Source organism: Nicotiana sylvestris, chromosome 2, assembly GCF_000393655.2.
Source record: "Nicotiana sylvestris chromosome 2, ASM39365v2, whole genome shotgun sequence".
Taxonomy (NCBI): domain Eukaryota; kingdom Viridiplantae; phylum Streptophyta; class Magnoliopsida; order Solanales; family Solanaceae; genus Nicotiana; species Nicotiana sylvestris.
The window spans coordinates 14312143-14334944 of record NC_091058.1 but is presented as its reverse complement, the minus strand read 5'-3'; the positions used below and the strand labels follow the sequence as shown (position 1 = coordinate 14334944).

General features: G+C 37.8%; 2 protein-coding genes across 5 annotated transcripts; one reads left to right on the top strand and one right to left on the bottom strand.

Moving 5' to 3' along the window:
- Positions 1-12021: 12021 nt before the first annotated feature.
- LOC104216442 (S-adenosylmethionine decarboxylase proenzyme-like) lies at positions 12022-14994 on the top strand. The gene is made up of 3 exons (XM_009766478.2): positions 12022-12201; positions 13210-13359; positions 13457-14994. Exon 3 carries the CDS (start codon positions 13636-13638, stop codon positions 14722-14724), a length of 1089 nt encoding a protein of 362 aa, XP_009764780.2. The 5' UTR covers positions 12022-12201; positions 13210-13359; positions 13457-13635; the 3' UTR covers positions 14725-14994.
- A 1016-nt stretch (positions 14995-16010) lies between these two features.
- Positions 16011-21744, bottom strand: LOC104216441 (uncharacterized). 4 transcript variants are annotated; one of them, XM_009766474.2, is made up of 8 exons: positions 21584-21744; positions 21357-21462; positions 19606-19719; positions 19256-19510; positions 18448-18597; positions 18012-18109; positions 17420-17630; positions 16011-16490 (listed from the first exon to the last, which is right to left on the bottom strand). In XM_009766474.2, exons 2-8 carry the CDS (start codon positions 21445-21447, stop codon positions 16405-16407), a joined length of 1005 nt encoding a protein of 334 aa, XP_009764776.1. In that variant the 5' UTR covers positions 21448-21462; positions 21584-21744; the 3' UTR covers positions 16011-16404. The 4 variants fall into 4 exon arrangements, with proteins under 4 accessions (XP_009764776.1, XP_009764777.1, XP_009764778.1 ...); XM_009766475.2 differs by having other exon boundaries at positions 19256-19507; XM_009766476.2 differs by having other exon boundaries at positions 19256-19498.
- Between the last annotated feature and the right edge of the window lie 1058 nt (positions 21745-22802).

Here is a 22802-nt window from a genome sequence, read left to right as displayed (position 1 = left end):
TAATTTTTCCTCGTTAGAGAAGGTACCCAAGGAAACAATAATTTATATAGTTCCTTGCTTGTAAGTTATAATATAGATCACAAACTTTGCTCATTCTATAGATTCCACTGTCTTCTCTTGACACACAAACAGCCCCAATAAGAGAACTACTAACATTGTTAGATGCTTCAGCCATGAATTCCAGTTAAAATGAGCACAAAAAACACATTTTATCACTGTTGGGTACGTAGATACAGATAAAGTACTCACGCTCAACAATTTCATAGAAGTAAAAGTAGCAGAATCTTTTACAGGTGCAGAGACAGAAGCCTACAAAGTAGTTCATGCACACATATTTTTATTAAGTGGAAAACTATACAAATCAAAATTTAAGGTTAAATAATGCTTGGCTCTGCAAAAGAGACAAAAATACTCCTGCTCTACAGGGAGGGATTTGTGGTGCAAGTGATGGCAAATGATGGAGAATCTATGCAAGTTTTCATGAGAACTTCAATTATTTTATTTTTGGTTACTGAGCAAGAAATTAAATGAGTCATTCGGTAGGAATTCAGAATTCATATAGGAACTTCATTTGCAAAAACTTAAAGTAGAGCTAGAAGAATTATAACTGAGACACTACTAATTATGCAAAAGTTCATATTTTATTGTTTGTATTTTAGCGTGAACAAAAAAGAAAAGAATTTCGGGCTGCGGGACATGCAAATAAGACAGGTTGTTGCAACTTATGCATCCAGAAACATCTTTGTTAGAAGAGACATGCAGATGAGTCAGTCATGACTCATTCATGAGTAGATCAATATCCTCAAATTAAGATATGACATAAAATAGATCATCAAATATTACCAACAAAACTCGTACACGGCCAGTAGGAAAAAGCTGGCAGTGGATGACTCATCTATTTTCTTATATTGAAGATGCAGACTGATAAATGCAAGTTTTTCATAGCTGAAGGTTGTTGGGGACATTAATTATTTTTTTTAGCAAATCACAATATCTCCACAATACATATCACACGAAAAAGTGATCATGCACATAGTTTAGACAAAGTTAATTGGAGGCCAATTTTTGAATGTCAACGATTAAAACTTTCAAACATTTATTCCATTTCTTTTGAGCTACCAATAATAGGTCATTTTTTAGCAGTGCAAAACAGTAAGCTGCTTTTTTTATGATATGTACTAGCCATGACGGATCCAGGATTTTGTGCAAGCGAGTTAAATCTTAGAAGTATATAACTTTAGTCGTAAAATAGTAATTGTCAAATGGGTTCAAATAAAATATTTATACAAAATTTACGCAGCTTTAATCATAATTTATACATATACACAATATTATTTTTTGATACAGCGGGTTCAGTTGAACCCGGCTGTGTATAAGAGATCTTCCATGAACTTAGAAATTAAAGCACATGAATTTACTCTTTAGATATGCAACCCAGAAGCTGTGACAAAGTGGAGATATATTGCTGTTTCTTAAGTATCATCTTTAATGTTGAAAAAGTAGAGTGTAGCTCTATACAGGTGACTACAACAAGCTTGATAGGGAATCTAAGGGTAAGTTTTCCACAGTAACATTTTCCCAACGTGATCCCTAAGGATGAGAAAAGGTGGTGAAGTGAATCAAAATTCTTTAGAATGGGCCGGGATATTTTAGTATTTTCAAGACTTGAGCTATTGGGCACTTGGGCAAATCAGCTGCTGGGCCTAAGTGGATTAGTACGTATTTGCTCCTCGACTAGAATTATTTTGTGCCCACTTTGCAAAAAAAATTGCAAGCGTACCCGTTTTTTTGCATAACTTCAGCATACGGGGCTGAATTATCAAAGGCAATCATGCAAAACTTCAGCATTCTAGTAGCCGGACCTGAAGTTTAGCTCTAGAGCTGAAGTTTTTGTTTGTAACTAGCGAACCTCAGCTCTAAAGCTGAAGTTTTAGCCTATTTACACCATGAGTGTAATCCTCCCCTTGTTTATAGGTATTTGTTTCTTTCACTTTTGCGACTCTAACCAAAACATAAAAGGAAGAATATATAAAACCATTGCTCACGCTTACAATGGGAATCTGTGTTTCCTTCTAAGATTAGCTATAAAACAAAACAGAAAAGAAAATTTACTTAGGGAATATCACCAACCAGTTGAGTCCAAAACTGCAAATGCTAAGTTTTTAAGTAGAAATTGTTTTTTATTAAAGGCTTGCTTGATCTAAAGCAATGAATCATTTGGCAGTTGAAGATTGTCTTTTCCTTAGTGAGAAGCCGTGAACAAAATACCATAAGCAACAGACAAGTAAAAGAAACTTCCTTTCTTGAGATTGCCATTTATATTTATAAAAAAGCTTGACCAAGTCTTAATTTTCAGTTGTTAATAGAAGAACAAGAAGAAAACGAAGGAGGAGGAAAAATGAGCTGAAATTGTCTAAAAAGTGGGTACAAGTTAAAAAATTAAAAAAAAAAGTATAGGTTAAATGGAAGCGACCAAATAGGATGCCTCGTGCAATTTCTACACTAGAATACCAGACACAAATGCATATCAGCATTATGACCAGCCCAAACGAAATTGGAATAATTTGGAACAAGTGGAAATGACAGAAGGTAACCACTTTTAAGCATGTTACTTAAAATATATCTACAATTTATAATATATTTAAAGATTGACCAATTTGCTCAAACTTCAGGATACGGCGTCCCAAAGTTTAAACCTCAAAGTTCAAACTTCAGGACATCATATCCTAAAGTTCGAAAATTGTGTCCAAAAGTTCGAATCTTATGTCCTGAATTTTAAATTGGTAGTTCAGAAATTTAGGACACTTATTCCTGAATTTCAAATTAGCATCTCAAAAATTCAGGACACTATGTCCTGAATTTCCAAATTCAGGATACTTAGTCCTGAAGTTTGGATGAATTGACTAATATTTAAATACATTATAAATTATGAATATATTTTAAAGAGCGGACTTAAAAGTGGCTATTGCTGCATTTCTCCTACAACTGTAGCAGTCGATCGGCCCAAGCTCAAACAATCCCCTGTCTTTAGTAATGTTACTATCTTTTTCAGCAGAAACCTTAGCTATACTCCTTGAACTAATGATGTCTTGAAAAATATGAGGGTTAGAAAATCAAATCATCCAAATGGCATTTAAATATAGGTTTCGAAAGTGCCTTAAGAAGGTTGGAATAGTATGGCTAACTAAGCTAGTCTTAATTTAGAGGACAACTTGTTTAATATTACAATTAAGTAAGTGGCTCCGAATAACAAGAAAATATAGAAGGCCCAATTAACTGTTTTTCTTGAAGAGCAAGCAAGGAATAGCTGCTTGATTGACAAGGAAAAGTAAGTTTGACCTTTGGTGGTACTGTAGACTCCCAAATTGCGGGCAAAGATAGCGAATCCTATTTTAGAAAAAGTGACCATTATTAAAGCATCATAGAATAAGCATTAACCTTTCTCTAAACCAATGGCTGCTAGAGTAGTCTATACCTCGTTGTAGGGGGTACAAAGAGAATCGATAAATCGCATCAAATCGATGATCCGAGTTAAATCGGAAAAAAAAAATCGATTGTAATTTGGTTTGGTGTTGAAAAAAACTCGATGATAATTGATTTGGTATGGTTTTAACTAAAAAAAGTCAAATCGAAACCAAACCAAACCGATAGTACACTTAAACAATTTCTAAAAAACTTTATACATATAAATATTTATTGTAATATAATTCATAAATATTTCTTAAACTTTTTCACAGTTTTATCTTTTAATGCATTATTTCAAGTTTGAACTTTCTGCTCCAAATATTCCTTTAGTCCTAGCAAGAAACAATTATATAATGTATTTTCTAAGAAAAACACAATAATATGGGATAAGTCATAGCATTATACTAATATATTCAATAACAAAAATAATAAAATTGCATAAATCAAATATTGTTAATTAATAAGCCATAATAAATATTGACATAATCTAAAAATACTATATATAGGTCATGCTAAAATAAGTATAGCTAATAAGTACTATTAATCACATAGTTAAGTACTAAAGAAAAAAGATAAACTAAGTTATGCATTTTCATTATAAACCAATGTAAAACTAAAAAATAGTTATCCAATACTATCGTCACTCTTAGTGTTGAATTGAATTTTTTTTGTTTAGCATTAGTATTGTCATGGGCGGCTTTCCCGTCATGCTCCATGACCCATTGGACGCACCTAGTGGCATCCTAGCAAGCCTCCCATTGCTTAGCGCCACGGACAACCCCGTGATCTTGGCTGCGCCAAGTGACAAGCGCGTGTGTGTCTCTGTCGCCCCACCGATATCCCTCGCCAGCACCTAGCCGTAGGTAGATGTCAACAGTGCCACGCGAGCAGACAACGCTGTGTGCACAAACCGTGATGCTAGACAAGGTTGTTGACAATGGACTTGTTTCTACCTTGTAGAAAACTAAGTCCTTTTCATTATAAATATAGAGTAGTTTTATTTCATGTACTTCCATTTTATTTCTCTAGCTTAGTTAGGTCTAGTCTTATAACTTTGGTTTATTTTTTTTTAAGCACTATTAGGGGGGATTAGGCAATCAAATTTTCTAGCAAGCAAACAATTTTCTGTAGTGGTGTCTCTCCTCCTCGATATTGTATTGCTTTTCTTTAATAGCTTTTATTAATGCAAGCAAGCTTTCTTTCATTCTCTATTATCATTTCTATTCTCTAAATTGCCCTTGACATTGGTTTTCTCATACGACACTGACAATTTTGTCTAGCATACGGAGGGGACCTCAGTTGGCGGATAGTAACTGCACTAACATAAGTTGCTTAGCCTTATGTCGCCTTTCCAAAGAATCTCAGGAAGGCGCCGCGTAACAGTTGGTATCAGAGCCTAGGCTCGACATCGGACGAGGGAACCTATTGTCATTACCATCATTTCTGACCATGGTAAATCATGGGGACCGCATTGCGGCCCTTGAAGAGACGATTGACGTATTACGGCACATCATGGATACGGTGCCTGAACTAAGAACTAGCCTAGTTCAAAGGTTGGATGACCTGGACCGCATAATGCTCTAGGTCGAAGTTGACATAGAAAACATCAGTCACGCAGATATGGTGACTCGCATGCAACAAACTATAGACAACTTGACAGGCCAGCTCAATATTGCCAATGCTTCTTTACATGGTCTGCTTCGAGGAAGCGGAAGCCAAATTCGGGGTGTTGTGAACCTCGCCCCGCGACACAAAAATTGAAAATTCCTTAGCCAAAGCCATACAGTGGAGCTCGGAATGCCAAAAAAGTGGGAAACTTCATCTTTTACATCGAACAGTATTTTGATACCGTGAGAGGCCTAAAAGAAGCTAAGAAGGTAGCAACTACTTCCATGTATCTTCAGGGTGATGCTAAACTCTAGTGGCGGGTAAAGTACGAAGCCATTAGGGCCGGTGAAAATGCTCTTGAGACATGGGTAGTACTGATGGCAGCCACACGCCTATAGTTCTTCCCCGAAAATGTTGAATACAATGCAAGGAGAAAGCTACGGGAGCTCCGCCAAACGAAATCAGTGCGGGATTACGTGTGGGAATCCTCCACACTCATGCTGAACATACGTGACATAGGGGACAAAGAAAAATTCCTCACCTTCTTGGAAGGGTTGAAACCCTATGCCCGTATGGAGCTGCAAAGACAAAGGGTAGATACCCTACCCAAGGCGATCCAAGCAGCTGACTGCCTTGGGGACTATCAAGTGGAAGCTCGAAAGGATAGGCCTCAACCGCCTGCCCGAGCGGGATACAAAGGGGGCCAGCCTAGCAATGGTGGCCCTAGCAGAAGTGGAGGAGATCGGAGTGCAACCAACTCTAAGGCTCCCTCCTCAGGCAGCAATAGTGTTGCGCTAAACAAAAATGATCGGGAGAGAAAGTCTCCTTCAGGATGCCGTCATTGTAGTGAACCACATTGGAATAATGAATGCCCATATGCACAGGTAAACGCCCATCAAGCATTTGATGATGAGACCGATGACGACACAAATGGTACAGACCAGACCAAACCAATATGTGCATTCAATGCAATTGTTGGCTCTATTTCTGAGGCCTTAGCAGAAACCAGTGCTAGTATCCGTAAGAAGAAGGACCTCTGTCCAATCACCAAGAAAGGGAAAAAGAAGGCGGATGAGAGGACTCATCTTAAACAAGAGAGGACCTTAATGTTCGTCGAGATGAAGGTAAATGGTAAGCCCATTCGTGCGATGATAGACACGGGTTCTACCCACAACTACTTAGCCTCAACTCAAGTGGAGCGCCTTGGTCTAGTTGTAGGAAAGGGTAGAGGTCGTGTCAAAGCTATCAGCTCACCTCCTCAGCTAGTGGGTGGAATAGCCAAAAGGGTACTAGTGAAGTTTGGCCCTTACGAAGGAAAATTCAACCTGCGAGTAGTGATCATAGATGACTTCGAGTTGATAGCTGGGTTAGAATTCCTAAGGCAAACCAACACCATGCCCGTACTATATGCAGACATGCTACTGATGATAGGAACAAATGGGGCCAAGCCCTGTATTATCCCATGCATGCCCATGAAGATGACCGCTGAGAACATCTCGGCCTTGCAATTGAAGAAGGGGGTAAAAAGACATGAACCTGCATTCCTGGCAACCCTCTGCATTGAAGATACAAAATGCTCCCTGGGTCCCATTCCTGCACCCGTGAAGGAGTTGCTACTGGAGTTTGAAGATGTCATGCCACAGGACATGCCAAAGCGACTCCCACCCAGGCACACTGTGGACCATGAGATTGAGTTGGTGTCGGGCGTGAAGCCACCCGCCCGTGCGCCTTACAGAATATCACAACTCAAACTTACCAAGCTTCGGAGACAGTTGACAGAAATGCTAGACACAGGGATCATCGTGCCCTTTAAGTCCTCATATGGGTCCCCTGTGCTATTCCAAAAGAAATATGATGGCAGCCTGCGACTCTGTGTGGATTATCGGACTCTAAACAAAATAACCGTGAAGAACAAGTACCTTATTCCGCTGATGGCAGACTTGTTCGATAAACTGGATGGTGCAACGGTGTTCACCAAGATAGACCTGAAGACATGTTATTAGCAAGTTCGGATTGCAGAGGTTGATGAGCACAAGACGACCTGTGTGACAAGATGTGCGTCGTATGACTTCCTAGTTATGTTGTTCGGCTTAACTAATGCTCCAACCACATTTTTCACCCCGATGAACGAAGTCTTCCGAGATTACATTGATAAATTCATGGTGGTCTACTTGGATGACATTGTGGTATATAGCAAAACACTTGAAGAACACCTGGAGCACTTGCAGAAGGTCCTGGCCCGATTACAGGAGCACGAACTATATGTGAAGCTGTCCAAGTGCTCCTTTGCTCAAAAATAGATTGACTTCCTCGGACATGTCATTGAGGACAGGCGGATCAAGATGGACCAACAAAAGATTCAGGCTATCACAAATTGGCCGCCGCCTAAGGATATCCACACCTTGAGAGCGTTCCTTGGCCTATGCAACTTCTATAGGCGATTTGTGAAAAATTACTCCCTCATCGAAGTACCATTGACAGAACTCCTCAAGAAGGTCATGCCTTATAATTGGGGACCCAGGCAAGCGGAGGCCTTTAATGCATTGAAAGTGGCTATGTCTAGTTGCCCCGTCTTGGCCCTCCCTGATTTGGCCAAGCCATTCGAGGTACAAACAGATACCTCCGACTATGCCCTTGGCAGAGTCTTGCTATAAGAGGGACATCATGTATCATACGAGATCCAGAAGCTGAAGGATGAAGAACGGCGCTATGCTGCCCACGAGAAAGAATTATTGGCTGTCGTCCATTGCTTACGCCTTTGAAGGCACTATCTGCTGGGAACCCAGTTCGTGGTCAAGACAGGCAACACAGTTGTTAGCTATTTCATGACCTAGTCGAAGCTGAATGGTCGACAGGCCAGGTGGCAGGAACTCCTAGAGGAATTCCACTTCAACCTGGAATACCAAAGTAGGAAGACCAATCATGTTGTTGATGCGCTCAGTCGGAGAGATGATCTAGCATCGGTGTGCCTACTCGCCACCCTAAGGAGGGGCGTAGTAGCCACCACCATCAAAGACCAGATACAGGATCTACTCATCAAAGATCCTGCTACACAGTATTTTGTTGATTTTGTAGGAAGGGCAAGTTTTGCCAGTTCTACATGGAAGGTGGTTTCCTGAAAGTTAAAGGGAACCGACTTTATGTTCCTAAAGGAGGAGATATGCGAAAGACTCTTCTAGAGGAATGTCATGATACTTTGTGGGTCGGCCATACCGGTGAAGACCTGCACCATGGCATTACTTCGCCGTGCATATTATTGGCCTCAAATGGTCGATGACGTCACTCAGTATGTGAAGACTTGTCTAGTATGCCAGAAGGACAAGTCGGACCGCTTGACACAAGAGGGACTCTTGGAACCACTAGCTGTCTCAAAGAGACCTAGGGAAAGTGTTTCCCTAGATTTCATCACTGAACTGCCCAAGGTCGGAGATCTCACAATTATCTTGGTTGTGGTGGATCGTTGTCCAAGTATGCTACCTTTATAGCAGCTCCACAATACATCTCAGCAGAGGATACAACTCGGCTCTTCTTCTCTCATGTCATCAAATATTGGGGCCTTCCTAAAGACATTGTTAGTGATCGCGACTCACGCTTCACTAGCAACTTTTGGACCCAACTCTTTAAGTGTCTTGGGTCAAAACTGAGTCACAGCTCAAGTTTTTATCCGCAATTTGATAGCCATACGGAGTGGTTCAATGGCATGCTGGAGGAATATATCTGCCACTTTGTAATCGGATCGCAGAAGAACTGGGTGAAGCTTATGGATGTTGCTCAACTGTGTTTCAATTCACAAAAGAGCTCTAGTACAAACAAAAGCATTTCTGAAATTGTTACCGGACAACAACAGCTACTCCCACACACCGTGAATGCACCAAATATGTCAAAATCTCCTCATGTTGCTAACTTCTCAAAAGAATGGAAGCAAAATTTGGAGATAGTGCAGAGCTATCTTGTCAAATCCTAAAAGCGGATGAAGAGGCATGTTGATCAAAATCGTCGCTTTGTTGAATACCAAGTAGGAGACAAAGTGATGGTCAAAATTCCAAAGCGATACTTGTTTACAGGGGTCCATGACCCTCGCCTATTACAAAAATACATTGGACCTTTGTCCATTGAAAGGCGCATTGGGTCCGCCATTTGTAATCGGATCGTAGAAGAACTGGGTGAAGCTTCTGGATACTGCTCAACTATGTTTCAATTCACAAACAAGCTCTAGTACAAACAAAAACGCTTTTGAAATTGTTACCGGACAACAACCGCTACTCCCACACATCGTGAATGCACCAAATATGTCAAAATCTCCTCGAGCTGCTAGCTTCTTAAAAAATGGAAGCAAAATTTGGAAATAGTGCGTAGCTATCTTGTCAAAGCCCAAAAGCGAATGAAGAGGCATGCTAATCAAAATCGTCGCCTTGTTGAATACTAAGTAGGAGATAAAGTGATGGTCAAAATTCCAAAGCGATACTTGTTTGCAAGGGTCCATGACCCTCGCCTATTACGAAAATACATTGGACTTTTGTCCATTGGAAGGCGCATTAGGAAAGTTGCATACCGTGTGGATACCCCAGTTTGGTGGAAAATCTATCCCACCTTTCATGTCAGTCTTTTGAAACATTTCCGGGAATACATGGAGGATCCTTCACGGAGCCAACTCACAATACCAAGTATTCGAGGCCCCAATTCAACGGGAAAAAGGCATGCTAAAGCTATTCTTGATGATCGAGTGATTCATACATCAAGGAAAGATCACTAAGAGTTCTTAGTAAAATGGCAGGCTGTGATGCAGAGGAGAATACTTGGGAGAGGGGAACAAACCTCAAAGCCTACAAGAGCCTAATTGATGATTATCTTGTAAGTAAGGCGCCGAGGACGTCGCAAACTCTGGTTGGGAAGAATGTCATGGGCGGCTTTCTAGCTATGTCCCATGACCCCTTGAATGCGCCCCGTGGTGTCCTAGCAAGCCTCCCAATGCTTAGCGCCACAAACAGCCTCGTGGTCTTGGCTGCGCCAAGTGACAAACACGCATGTGCCTCTGTCGCCCCACCGAATTCCTTCGCCAATACCCAGTCGCAAGCAGATGCAAACAGTGCCACGCGCGCAGACAACGCCGCATGCGCAGACCTTGATGCCAAAGACAAGGTTGCTGACAACGGACCTGTTTCTACCTTGTAAAAAACTAAGTCTTTTTCATTGTAAATATATAGTAGTTTTATTTCATGTACTTCCATTTTGTTTCTCTAGCTTAGTTAGGTCTAGTCTTGTAACTTTGGTTCATTTTTTAAGCACTATTAGGGGATCAAGCAATCAAACTTTCTAGCAAGCAAACAATTCTCTATACTAGTATCTCTCTCCCTCGACACCATGTTGCTTTTTTGTAATAGCTTTTATTAATGCAATCAAGCTTTTTTCATTCTCAATTCTCATTTATGTTCTCTCAATTGCTCTTGACATTGGTTTTCCCGTACGGCACTGACAATCTCGTCTAGTGTACGGAGGGGACCTCAATTGGCGGATAGTAACTGCACTGACATCAGTTTCTTAGCCTTACGTCGCCCTTCCAAGGAATCTCAGGAAGGCGTCGTGTAACAATATTAATGGGAACTTTGTTTGAGTTACTACATTTATGGGCTATAAAAATTGTTTACCATTAACTTTACGGGGGAATAACCCGAAAAAATCCGAGAAAAAATGAGATTGAAAAACCCGACTTTGTTGGTTTGGTTTCTAGATTTAAAAATCCGATACTATTAATTTGGTTTGGTAACTGAAAAATTCGAACCAACCCAAATATATATACACATCGCTAGATTCGTTATTATCTTGTTTTCAATTTTATTTCTTCGTCAGCTTCTTCGCGATATATTCCTCTGTCAAGTCTCAACTAAAAATCACTATTCACTAGGCTTTGGATCACTTTTTCATTCTCTTGTAAAATTAAGGACTCTGATAGAATAATCTCTTTAAACTCCCATTATTTGCTGAGTCTGTGCTTATGACGAACCTTAAACCTACACGTAGGTAAAAAGTAACTCGAAATAGAATAACGATTATTATTAGACTGATTAAGCTCAAACAGAACATTCTGGCAAACAATGGTCATTTAGGAGAAGCCCTTACAGAATTTTCAAAAGGTCCAAATACGCTCAGTTGAAAAGAGTATAAACCTAATACACTTGGAAGTCGAGTTTGACCAAACTACTTATATTCATATTTTTACCATTTTACCCCCCAATTATTATTTTCCTATTCCTATTCTTTTGGTTAAGTTTACTTTTGATCCTTCAGTCATTAGCAAATACTAATGTTGCTTCCTGTTATTTTCGTAGCATATTTAATTTTGAATTTAATTAGATTGTACGGTTTTAATCCCTCTAAATAAAAAGATGCTTTAGTTTGATCATGTTTAGAACTATGTTATTATCAAATATGAATAACAAAACAAATTTAACATGCCAATGTGTAATCAACTGGTAACAATTAATAATTTTTTAAATTATAAACCTTCATTAGAAAAAAAAATCAAAAGTAGTTAAAAATTAATTGTGTTCAATCATATATTCCAAAAATCATAAATTCAGGGACTGGAAAAGCGCAATTTTTTTTTTCAATATAGTTTCACGTGAATTAATAGGTTTACTTTCCCCTTCCACAACAACCCACAACATTCCAAAAGAATGAGAAAAAAAAAGAAATATAAATCAAAGTATTTGGAAGGGAGTGGTAGAGTTTGAACGAGACAAGGAAACTACAGCTGTTTTTTGTACGAGAGATGCGTTGTCGCGACGCTTATGACCACACGAAATATCCCTTGGTCACACTATTTTCGGGGCAAAAATGAGAGGTCACGAATTTCACAAAATCCACGTGTCAATTTCTCATTAAACGCGGTTCCTTAGCCCAAGTCCTCAACTGCGTATATAAATAGGGTACTCACGTCTCCATAATATTATGTGCTTCGCCGAGTCTCAACAAAACAAACCCAATTCTCTCTTCCCATCCCTTATTTTGCTCCTTAATATTCTTTAATTCACAAATTCAAAATTTTTTTTCCAACAATCTTTTCTTCTGTTAAAGAACAGTGAAGGAGGTCGCACTGCGATTCTACATCTGCTTATTTCACCAATTTTTGTAAGTTTAATTTCCGTTACTTTATATCTATCTGTTTTCCTTAATGATTTTGCTCTTTGTCGCTCTTGATTTTGATAATGCTTGGCGTTGTTGTGATTAAAGTTTTAATTTTTCCCCCTTATTTTGCGGCGAATAGCACCTTGTTTGTACAATTTTTATAATTTTTCTATGGGCTGTTCGACCACATCAGAGGGCCCTTTAACAGTTTGGTTTTTCTTTTGATGTTAGGATAGCCCTTTTATTACTGTTTAGGTTTTTCTTTGAAAAATTAGTGTTTGGTTGTCTTTTGAAGAAAAGATATCAAAGCTCTTAAACATTGTTAGACTTTAATTTCTTATTAGTGAAATTGCATGGAAGAAATTGACAGAATAAAACCGGTTATACCTTTAGGTGCTGGTTAAACCTATTTAATTTTTTTTTTTTTTTTTTGGATAAATAAAAACTTTTTTTGTTAGTTATGGATTTATTCTATGTAAGGGTGGTAATTTAGTGTATTTCGATGTTTAATGACAAAGTGGAATTGTTGTTTGGAGAATATTTCGAATATTTTAATTAAACATAAAGTAAAGTTAGACTATCATGATTTGTTTTCTTCTTGAATTATATGTCTTACAATTGCCTGCAGTTATCTGTCTTTTTATTTGTGTTTTTGAACTTCTGTTTTTCTGAAGGAAATAATTGGCTAAGCATAGATAAAAGATATATATGAAAAATAAGTAATTAGTTATGGAACCGATTACAATCATATGAACAAATTAACTAATTTTAAAAGACTTGCAACTCGATGAATAGATGAACTACTAGTATACAGTAACAACCATTTTCTGGTTTGAACCAAAGGTTATAAAAGGACATACCGTTTACAATTATCAAAGCCAAATTTCTTATTTTTTTCATTCATAGTTGCTGATGTATTTGCTAATTGCGCATAGTTTTCCATAAAATTATCAAGGCCAAATTCTTTTATTTTTCCCTGACCATCTTATTTCTTTTCAATGCTGTGAGCAGGTAGGAATCGATGAACTAATGGACTCTAAAGGTGGGAAGAAGAAGTCTAGTAGTAGTTCCTTATGTTACGAAGCTCCCCTTGGTTACACTATTGAAGACGTTCGACCAAACGGAGGAATCAAGAAATTCAGATCCGCTGCTTACTCCAACGTGAGTCAACTTAGCCTTCTCCTTATGTATCTAAGTTGTTTATATCTTTGTGTATACATGCTAACTGTTTGCTTATCTCTGTCTTTTTTGTATGCAGTGCACTCGCAAGCCATCCTGAGATTACCCGTGATCTAGAATAAACCACCAAAGGTGGTTCAAGTAGATAGTAGTTTAATTTTAGAATTCTGTTCTTCTCAACTCTTTTTCTTCATACCTCATCCTCGTGATAATCTCTTCCAAAAAGTTCTCCTTCCCAAGCACTCTCTTTCAAGCAAGATGGCCGTGCCAGTTTCTGCCATCGGATTTGAAGGATACGAAAAGCGACTTGAGATTACCTTTTTTGAGTTAGGAATGTCTGATGGCCCGGGATGTGGCCTACGGTCTCTCTCCAAAGACCAATTGGATGAAATTCTGACACCGGCTGCATGCACCATAGTGTCTTCATTGGCAAATGATGAAGTCGACTCTTATGTCCTTTCGGAGTCTAGCCTCTTTGTCTACTCATACAAGATCATCATCAAAACTTGTGGCACTACAAAACTGCTGCTGTCAATCCCACCCATTCTTAAGTTAGCTGATGCACTTAACCTGAAAGTGAAGTCAGTGAGGTACACTCGTGGTAGTTTCATCTTCCCTGGGGCTCAGCCATATCCACATCGTCACTTCTCTGAAGAAGTAGCCGTGCTTGACAGCTATTTCGGTAAGCTTGGTGCAGGCAGCAGTGCATATGTGATGGGTAATGCTGATAAACAACAGAGCTGGCATGTCTATTCTGCTTCAGCTGAATCTGCCAATGCCAATAACCCGAATCCAGTTTATACACTGGAGATGTGCATGACTAATCTGGACAAGAAGAAGGCATCCGTATTTTTCAAGACTCACTCAAGCACTGCTGCTGAGATGACTGAAGTTTCAGGCATTCGGAAAATCCTTCCAGAATCAAACATATGCGACTTTGACTTTGATCCCTGCGGTTACTCAATGAATGCTATCGAGGGGCCAGCAATCTCTACAATTCATGTCACACCTGAGGATGGATTCAGCTATGCAAGTTTTGAAGCAGTGGGTTATGATTTCAAAGACGTAAACTTGACTGCCATGATCGAGAGGGTGTTGTCCTGCTTCGGACCTGCTGAGTTTTCTGTATCACTACACTGTGACACTCCTGGGAAGGAACTTTATACTGAGTCCGGCCTGGACATTATCGGATACGCCTCTGGAGAAAAGACTACTGAAGTGCTTGGTGAGGGAGGATCACTTACGTACCTCACATTCAGTAGCAATGGTAGCTGTGGATCCCCTAGGTCAATCTTCCATTGCAGTTGGAGCGAGAGCGAGGATGAGGAAATGGAGAAGATATATTAATGAGAAATTTGTTTATTCTCCGTTTTAGTATGCAATACTATAGCTGGTATAGATCCAGCCATGCTTTTCTTATTGGTTTATGAGTCTAGTAGTATTATAAGGTTTTGTTGTTTATATTCAGTAATATAGTATGTCTGGGTATCAAATAAACAGTCTGCGTTGAGTCTATGCAGATCGCCAGCTTTATGACGTTTGGTATCAATATTCAGTGTTCTGTTGTGTAATAAAACTCCGTCTGAGACTCTAATAACATAGTGTTGTCATTGTGGATATGTTTGTATTATGTCCCTTTTTATGTGGAAATAGTGGTGTTCTATGTCCTACTAAAAGTCTTGCTCATCAACTAAAATCGGATCTCTCCGTTTTTTATAATTATTTTTTTTTATTTTTATCTAAAGCACCTATTTATAAGTGTTTGATACACTTGAATTTTTCGAAGCACTTTCTAATTTACACTGCTCACCTCTTCAAGCAGAAATTTACACTGAACTTTCCGTTAATAATGCTTTTTGCAACAAATCTCTACGAGTGAAAGATGTTGTTCTTGCTATGAGACACTTATTTCCAAACGGACTGCATTCTCAATCGGGGCTCAAAAGCTATCAGCAAAACTATATCTCGATCTCCCTCAGAGTTATCCTGCACCATAAAATCTCTACAATAATCTTATAGTACCAGTGAATCTAAATTAGGTTTTTGTTTTTGGCATTTATTAGCTTTGGTGAATCATTTAGAGAGTGATACTGGCTAAGCCTTTCTCAATATATAGTTGCTTCTCTATGAGCAGAGTGTGAGTAATAGCATTTGAAGGCTCATTGAATAATCTTATTCAAAATTAATTGCACATCAGACTACTCTATAATTGTACATATCTTCTATAATATAACTTTTTTCTAATCTTTAAACATAGCTGCACTATTTAGCATTATTAGGTTTCCCATTGTATGTAAGCATTAGTTTGCCACGCCTATAATGATTCTTGAACGTCCACCTTCTCTTTTTAATTCATCAAAAGAATTTCACTTTTCCAAAATAGAAAATTTCAAATACATAAGGTCCAAAGGAAAAGAAGGATTAATTTTCACACCAGTATTCAAATTTTCCCTGTCGAAAGCCAGTCCATATAACGAATTTTCCAAGTTTAAACAGAGAAATGCCTGAAAAAGGAAAGTGAGATGGCCAACTTAGAAAAATTTTAATGGTAAAGAAATCTTCTGCCACCAAATTGTTGGCAGCTATAACCTCCTAGTTGTTGACAAAACTTAGCAAAAGTCACGGGCTCAATAGGAAGTCTGTAATAATAAAAATATATAAAAGAGAGAATGCTATGGTAGAAAAGTTACAATTGTTTTCTATTTCTCCAATCTTAGGAATATATTAAAAGAAAATCAGTTGATCAACTCTAGGCTGAGCTTTTAGTGAAATGCCTACCACTAGAAACATGAAGTGCTTCAGCAAAAACAGTTGCGCATCTACCAACTACAACCAAAACTGGAAATTACATACAAGAACAATAGCTCATCCATACTCATGTCACAAAACTTTATCAACTATCTTGTGCTTTTAGTTAAGCTTGTTCTCTCTAAAGAAACAGAATGAACTGAACAATTTTGAAACCCATTCTCCATAAGTATTTTGCATTAGCTTATAACAATGCTGTTCTGGAGATTTTCTCTTTGTTCAGTAAGGTCGAAATTTTCTTGCAGCCCTCAACTGCTGTATCCGCTTCTTATCCTGCTCAAATTTGCTCTGCAGCACCATGATCTCTGTGCATAATACAAATGCGAATAATGATAAGTCACAAACAAAAGAAACAGAAAAGGATCATATTGAGATTTTAATCTCTTGCACCAGGGGAAATTGGCAACTAAACAAATGAGAAGCACATTAGAGTAACATAGCAAGTTTCAAATTATAGCAGGTCCTTTAGATGAATGGATGGACCAAGAAACAATCATTATTACTAGGATGATGTATCAGATCAGATTTATTTTTTATGACTTTGGGTTCGATATATAATCAAAGTTGAACAGGGAATCCCTACAGAGCCCTTGACGGAAAAAATGACAAACTGCAAATAGACCAACAGAAAGAATCGATAGGCAGTGAGACCAGAAAACATAGGCAACTTAACCAGTCCAATTTTTATGTGAATGAAAGATGATCCATAATTCCATGATAAAGGGAAAACAACTAGTAGTTCCATGATAAAGAGGGTTTAAATCTTGAACAAGCAAAATTGTGATACTATTTGAGGTGGGTTTTGAGATGAAAATTTCAAGAGGTAAAATTCAATGCTGTGGATTATTTCAGGCTCTTCCACCATCTGTCACGAAAGACAGAAACTGCTAGAAACCAATTCTGCATCAATTTATCAAAACAATGCTGCTTTTCAATCATCCTAATAGTTTTTTCTTTTCTTTTGAGAATGTAATGAAGCAATGGACAGGCAGTAGAGCCCCAGCAATATGCATCTTCAATTCAAGCTTAGAAACCATAACCTTTTCATCAGAAAATGTAAGTACTTTTTCACCTCAAACTTAAATGTGATTGTTTGGATAAAATCAAAATTTTTGATTTAAACTTTTACCTTTTATAAAATATTTTTCTATAGAATAATCGAGGAAAACAAAGTCGATTTTGAACAATATGGAGCAAGAAGGTGTTGACAAAAGCAAAGATGCAGAAAACATACCATTTCTTTTTGCTTCTCTCTTCTGAAACCGGTAGAAATCTAATCCCACATCATTCTTTTTCTTTTTGGCCATATTATCCATAACAGCAGTCTGAGAAACAGAACCAACTGCAATTCCAGTTTCAGAATCCGTTGTCTTCTTCCTGCCTTTGTGGTGTACAACAACGGTCCATCCACCTTCAGCAGCACGGGCTTCTTTTTCTTTCCTTTCCTGTATGTATCAGAATAAAAAATATCACAATGGGAACAAGAACATAACTAGTCTTGGGCAAATCAGCATATACAATCACTAGAATATAAGAACATTAATAGTTGTGGGCACATGAAGAAACTTCTACGATAAGCCATATGAGGTGGTCACAAGAAACAAATTCATCAAGTACAGGCTGATGCAAGAAAGGGCCAAAAGATAAGTGCAAAACTCTCTAAAGACTAAGTCCAGCATTTTCTTTTACATGAATAAAGCTGTAAATACCATAAAAACTTTTTCCACTATGGGTACGACAGCTCTGAGAAAACGAGCATTCTCCCTATACTTCGAAAAAATCATTAACAGCAATAAATGACATGATAATCTGGAAATATAGAGTACCTGTTCTTTTTTCGCCTCATGATCAGTTATAAACTCATCAATCCTTTCTTGCAACACCTTTATCCCTGGCCTACTCTGATAATAATCTGTAACCCACTCTGCACCCAGAAAAAGGAAATTGACTCTTTATAAGGCAATCAATCTAATTTATACTTTTTTCTAATATAATGTCATTTCTAGCTGCAGTTCATCTCAAAAGAATCATTCTTTCATCTTAACAAGATGCCGAGAAAAATAACTCCTGATAAGGCATGTGTCAATAATTTTTCAATAAAGAAAAAGAAATATACAACAGCAAGAACTTTTAATTTGCCATGAAAGATTTGAATGAGTTTCTACACAACATATTTGATGAGGCAAATCTCATGTCAAATCACAAAAAACATAACAGAAGCAACAGGAATTACTTTTATATGATATAAAGAGAAAATCATACTTCTCATTCCTTTAGAGTAATCCTCATCCCCTGAAGATAGCTCATAAATCTCTTCATCTTCAGATTGTTCTGTCTTCCCTGGCAAATCATCCTCAGCTATTGAAGATGGACGATCCTTCTCTACAATTCTGTGGGTCTCTTTTGACTTGCCTAGAGGGGATAGACAGTATTGCAGAAGTTATAAATCGTCAACTTCACAATTTTTGTTTGACAAATAACATCAAAAGATTGCCAATAAAATAAAGTGTGTGATGGCTGTTGGGTATACTTATGAATTTAGAACCTCACATACTTGTACAATAAGTAGGTTGCATATAACTGAAGCAAATGTAATTCATTTCAATTGATAAAAGTTATATTCCACTATCTTCCAACATTTGGAGTGCTCTCTCCATCAAACTATATGATTTAAATGTGCTGAGTGTTTGTAATGCAATACTCAAATAAGCTTTTAAATATTTTAATAGACTCCTAGGAAAAATACAAAACTATTATAGTTTCGTGGAAAAAAATGTATTTTGGAAGAGCAATCAGACTTCACTTTCGTTCTTTGTTTTTTCTTTTATCAGGTAAAGGACTTCACTCCAATATGTTCAACATATGAAACTTTTCGACTGTTTAGATGCTAACATATTTAGACACTAAGGCTTGCCAGGAAGTGATACACACTGCCTGCTTGAGAGAAAATTTATTGACTTACACTAATTACTCAACATCGTTTAGCTCCTCAGTTGTTTTAAATTTGAGTACATGATTGATAAATAAAGAAACAAAAATATGGCAACTCGAGCATCTATTTTCTCCATACCTTTTTGTCGTTTTGAGAAATCATTACCCTCAGTTTTCCCAGCTTTCTTTTCGCTTTTTCTCTTCTTTCCCTTCAATTTTCTTTTCTCCGGCTTACCAGGTTCACTTGATATGGTATTTTCTTGACCAAGTCCATCCTCTACGTCATCATATTGATCAACTACACCACTTTCAGCAAGTGTGTCATTTTTCCTCTTCTTCTGCTTTGATGATTTGCTCTTTTTCTTTTCCCCATCTGCATTATCTAAATCATCTTCTAAAAACCTCAATAATCAACCAATAATCATACATGCCAATCCCTGCAATTTATGCTCCGAAATAAATTATTAATTAAATTTCCCAAACCACTACCTTTATTATATGATAGATGGCATTCACCTATTTCATCCTTGCTTCTTCTGTTTTGCAGTGCCAGTTTCTTCTTCTTCCTTTTCTTTTCTTCTGATACCTTAGCAAAATTTTCCTCTACAACAAAAGGCCATAAATCAGCACTGTTGTCAAGTAAATACTAAACATAGAAAATAATTATGACTAAACAAGGAAATGAGTGAAGAAGTCCAAAAGATCCTATAAGAATAAACCTTCTTTCTAGTTCAACTAATCTTTGGGTTCTCTACAACATATTGGATCATCGACTGATGATATTATAGATAATGTTGAACCCTATATCTATACTTACTGTCCTTTTTGGGGCATCGATGAAGAGTGCTGATACTAGTGCATAGAAGACATTTGCTTTATATACAAGTGGTGTGCCCAAAAAAAATATATTGGGACTTTCATCCACCTGCAATATTCCTAAGAAGAAAAGAGAAGCCACCCTCTAGAGGAGATAGAGCCGTATTGCAACTGAACCTCCCAAAGTTTCATCATAAGACAAGACCATAAGAATATGGAAAAGAAATGCCCTGGGGCTTTAGTCTAGTGGTAAGAGCGCAAAATGATATGTAGGCGCATATCACTAGTTTGAGCCTTGCCACAGAATCTAGTATGTAAGTGGAAAAGGGTAGAGGGAGGGTCCATTACCCACCAAGTATCAAAACCGTGAGCCACTATTCGGTTATTAGAGAAAGATAAGCCTCGCTGCACCAGCCAACTCCCATAGCATATCTAATATACAATCATATTGCAAACAAGAGTATGACAAGAAATAATGTCTTGTTATGGACTATGTATATGTCTGTTTCTGTCTAATAATCAGAATTCCTGGAAATTTCCAGGGAATTAGGATTTCAAGTTTGCTGTTGCATGTGGAACCTAATACTACACTAATTAGAAGGAAAAGAAATGTTGCACAGCTCAATTATAATAGCATGAGGAAGCTCAATACTAATCCTGAAACTGAGTGTGAGCAAGTGGATAGGCTTATAAGTCATAACTAATTTGAAATGTTAAGGAAAACCTTTCCTAATTCATTGAGATTACTAATTTGTGGAGTATATTCAATATTGTGATGATTCTTCCATCTAATCACTTGAAGTGATGTATGCAACGAGCACAAGTGACTGCTTGCCAATGCAAATAGTGGAGAGCAAGAATCCAATTATGGCACAACAGTGCTGTCGAGGAAAGTCTACCAAACTCAGTCTCTCAACTCCGAGCTCAGATAATATATAGCTAATTACAGCAGTTGACAGTTTGCAGGTTCCTGAGGAGGTAGTTGCTGATTATTAGAGATAATGGGTTTATTACTCAATTTGAAATGTAAGACATGTGTGCTGATAGAGTTTGCTATGAAAAAGCAAAACCAATTAAATTATGCTTTGGACATAAGCAAGAAGATGCCGATCAATTAAGGACCAAACTGTTCAACCCTTTAGGAACCCAAGCAGCAGTAGTAAAACAAATTCAGAGGCAACTCGATACCCTGAGAAAAACAGCTGTGAATGTAATACTACTTCTCTACAAACTTAAGCAACATTTTTTTCCCACATATTAGGTAGAATATGTCTCAATTGTTCCCTATTCTATTTATAACACATAGGTAATTGCCCAATAGGATAGCAGTGCAGTGAGATTCAAACTAAAAATGTGGCTTTTTTTGCTAATTGGGGTTTATTAGTTGGAAAAGGAGAAAGAGAGAAACTTTGAGGCAATAATACCATTTTGAACAAGGTTAGAGTTTATAGTCGGGGAATCCGCATCTTTGTTCTTCTTTTTCTTTAGCTTCTTCTGCAAGTCCTTGGCTCCCATCTTCCTCCCAAACGTCTGTTAATGATTAACACAAGATAAAGAAAAATATTCTTAAAAGGTAAAAAAAGGCAGAAACTTTGCTATAGAAAAAGAAGTTCAGCATTAACTTGTGCACCAGTATTAATCAGAACTTTACCCGAACTGTAGAAGTAGAAGAAAACTTGAGCACTCCACTCAACGAGAATATAGGAGAGAGGCGGCAAGGCAGTGGACAGAGGAATCACCGTCGATTTCTTATAGCCGCCAAGGCGCGGCGAGGTCTCTGAAAGTATGAAGTTTGAGACTCGTTGGAGACGGGAGGATTAAAGACATGGCACACATACATGGAAATAAAATGTGAATATACAAAAAGTACCCCTAAAGTTTTAATTACAAAACACTTTAACCCTCTCTTCTTCGAACATATACTCCATTACCCCTTTTTTGTTCTTTCTGTCCCGTGTCTCTTCAGAGATTTGAGTTTGTAACTTTGTCCTCTTTGATTTAACTGATGTAGTAGATAAATATTAAGTATTTTTTTATGTAGTTGTGAGCAGCTTATTTTTTACCATGTTTGAATTTATTTATATTTTTCTCTATTCACTATCTATTTTTCCCACTTTATTCACTCACTACTCACTTTTTTCATTTTCCCCACTCATGTTCCTCACTCTTCCCACTTTTCCCACTTTCTCCACTCACTACCCACTTTCCCCACTTTCTCCACTCACTACCCACTTTCCCCATTCTCCCCATTTTTCCCACTTTCTCCGCTCTCCCCACTTTTTCCACTTTCTCCACTCACTACCCATTTTCCCTATTTTCCCCACTCATGTTCCTCACTCTCCCCACTTTCCCCACTCATGTTCCACACTCTCCCCAAAAAAAAATTTCTTCACTCACTCTTCATCATTCTCTCTACCTATAGCACACACATCAAGACCTCACCTTAAAAAAATTATATATAAAAAATGACGCATTTTACAAGAGAGCTCTCTTCTTCTTCTTGGATTTTTTCTCCAAGCAACAGACAAATACAACAGATCTCACCCTTTCTTCCCAAGAAAAACGACCGCACACACTCATTTTACAACGGAAGCTTCTCTGAAAATGCACACCTGAATTCACACCCAGCATTTGAGAGACTCACTTTGAAAGTTCTTCACACTCAAAAGAGCTGAAAGCAAAGGCTTCAAAATTCAAAATTTTCAGCTGGATTCGGGTAAAAGTTTGCTGCTCTGTTGCTACTGTTGAAATTGCTTCTTGAGCTCCTCATGTGATTTGGATTCTACTTTTCTTTGGCTTATCTCTTGGTGTCCGCTTAACTCTGTTAGGTCAGTCCCAAATCCTTTGTATTATGTTTTGCTGAATGACTA

Coding starts and splice junctions, on each gene's coding strand:
- LOC104216442 (XM_009766478.2), top strand. CDS start 13,636: ATGGCCGTGCCAGTTTCTGCCATCGGATTTGAAGGATACGAAAAGCGA.
- LOC104216441 (XM_009766474.2), bottom strand. CDS start 21,447: ATGGGAGCCAAGGACTTGCAGAAGAAGCTAAAGAAAAAGAAGAACAAA. Junction 17,631..18,011: donor ATGAGGCGAAAAAAGAACAG/GTACTCTATATT, acceptor TGATACATACAG/GAAAGGAAAGAAAAAGAAGC. Junction 16,491..17,419: donor GAGAGAAGCAAAAAGAAATG/GTATGTTTTCTG, acceptor TATTATGCACAG/AGATCATGGTGCTGCAGAGC.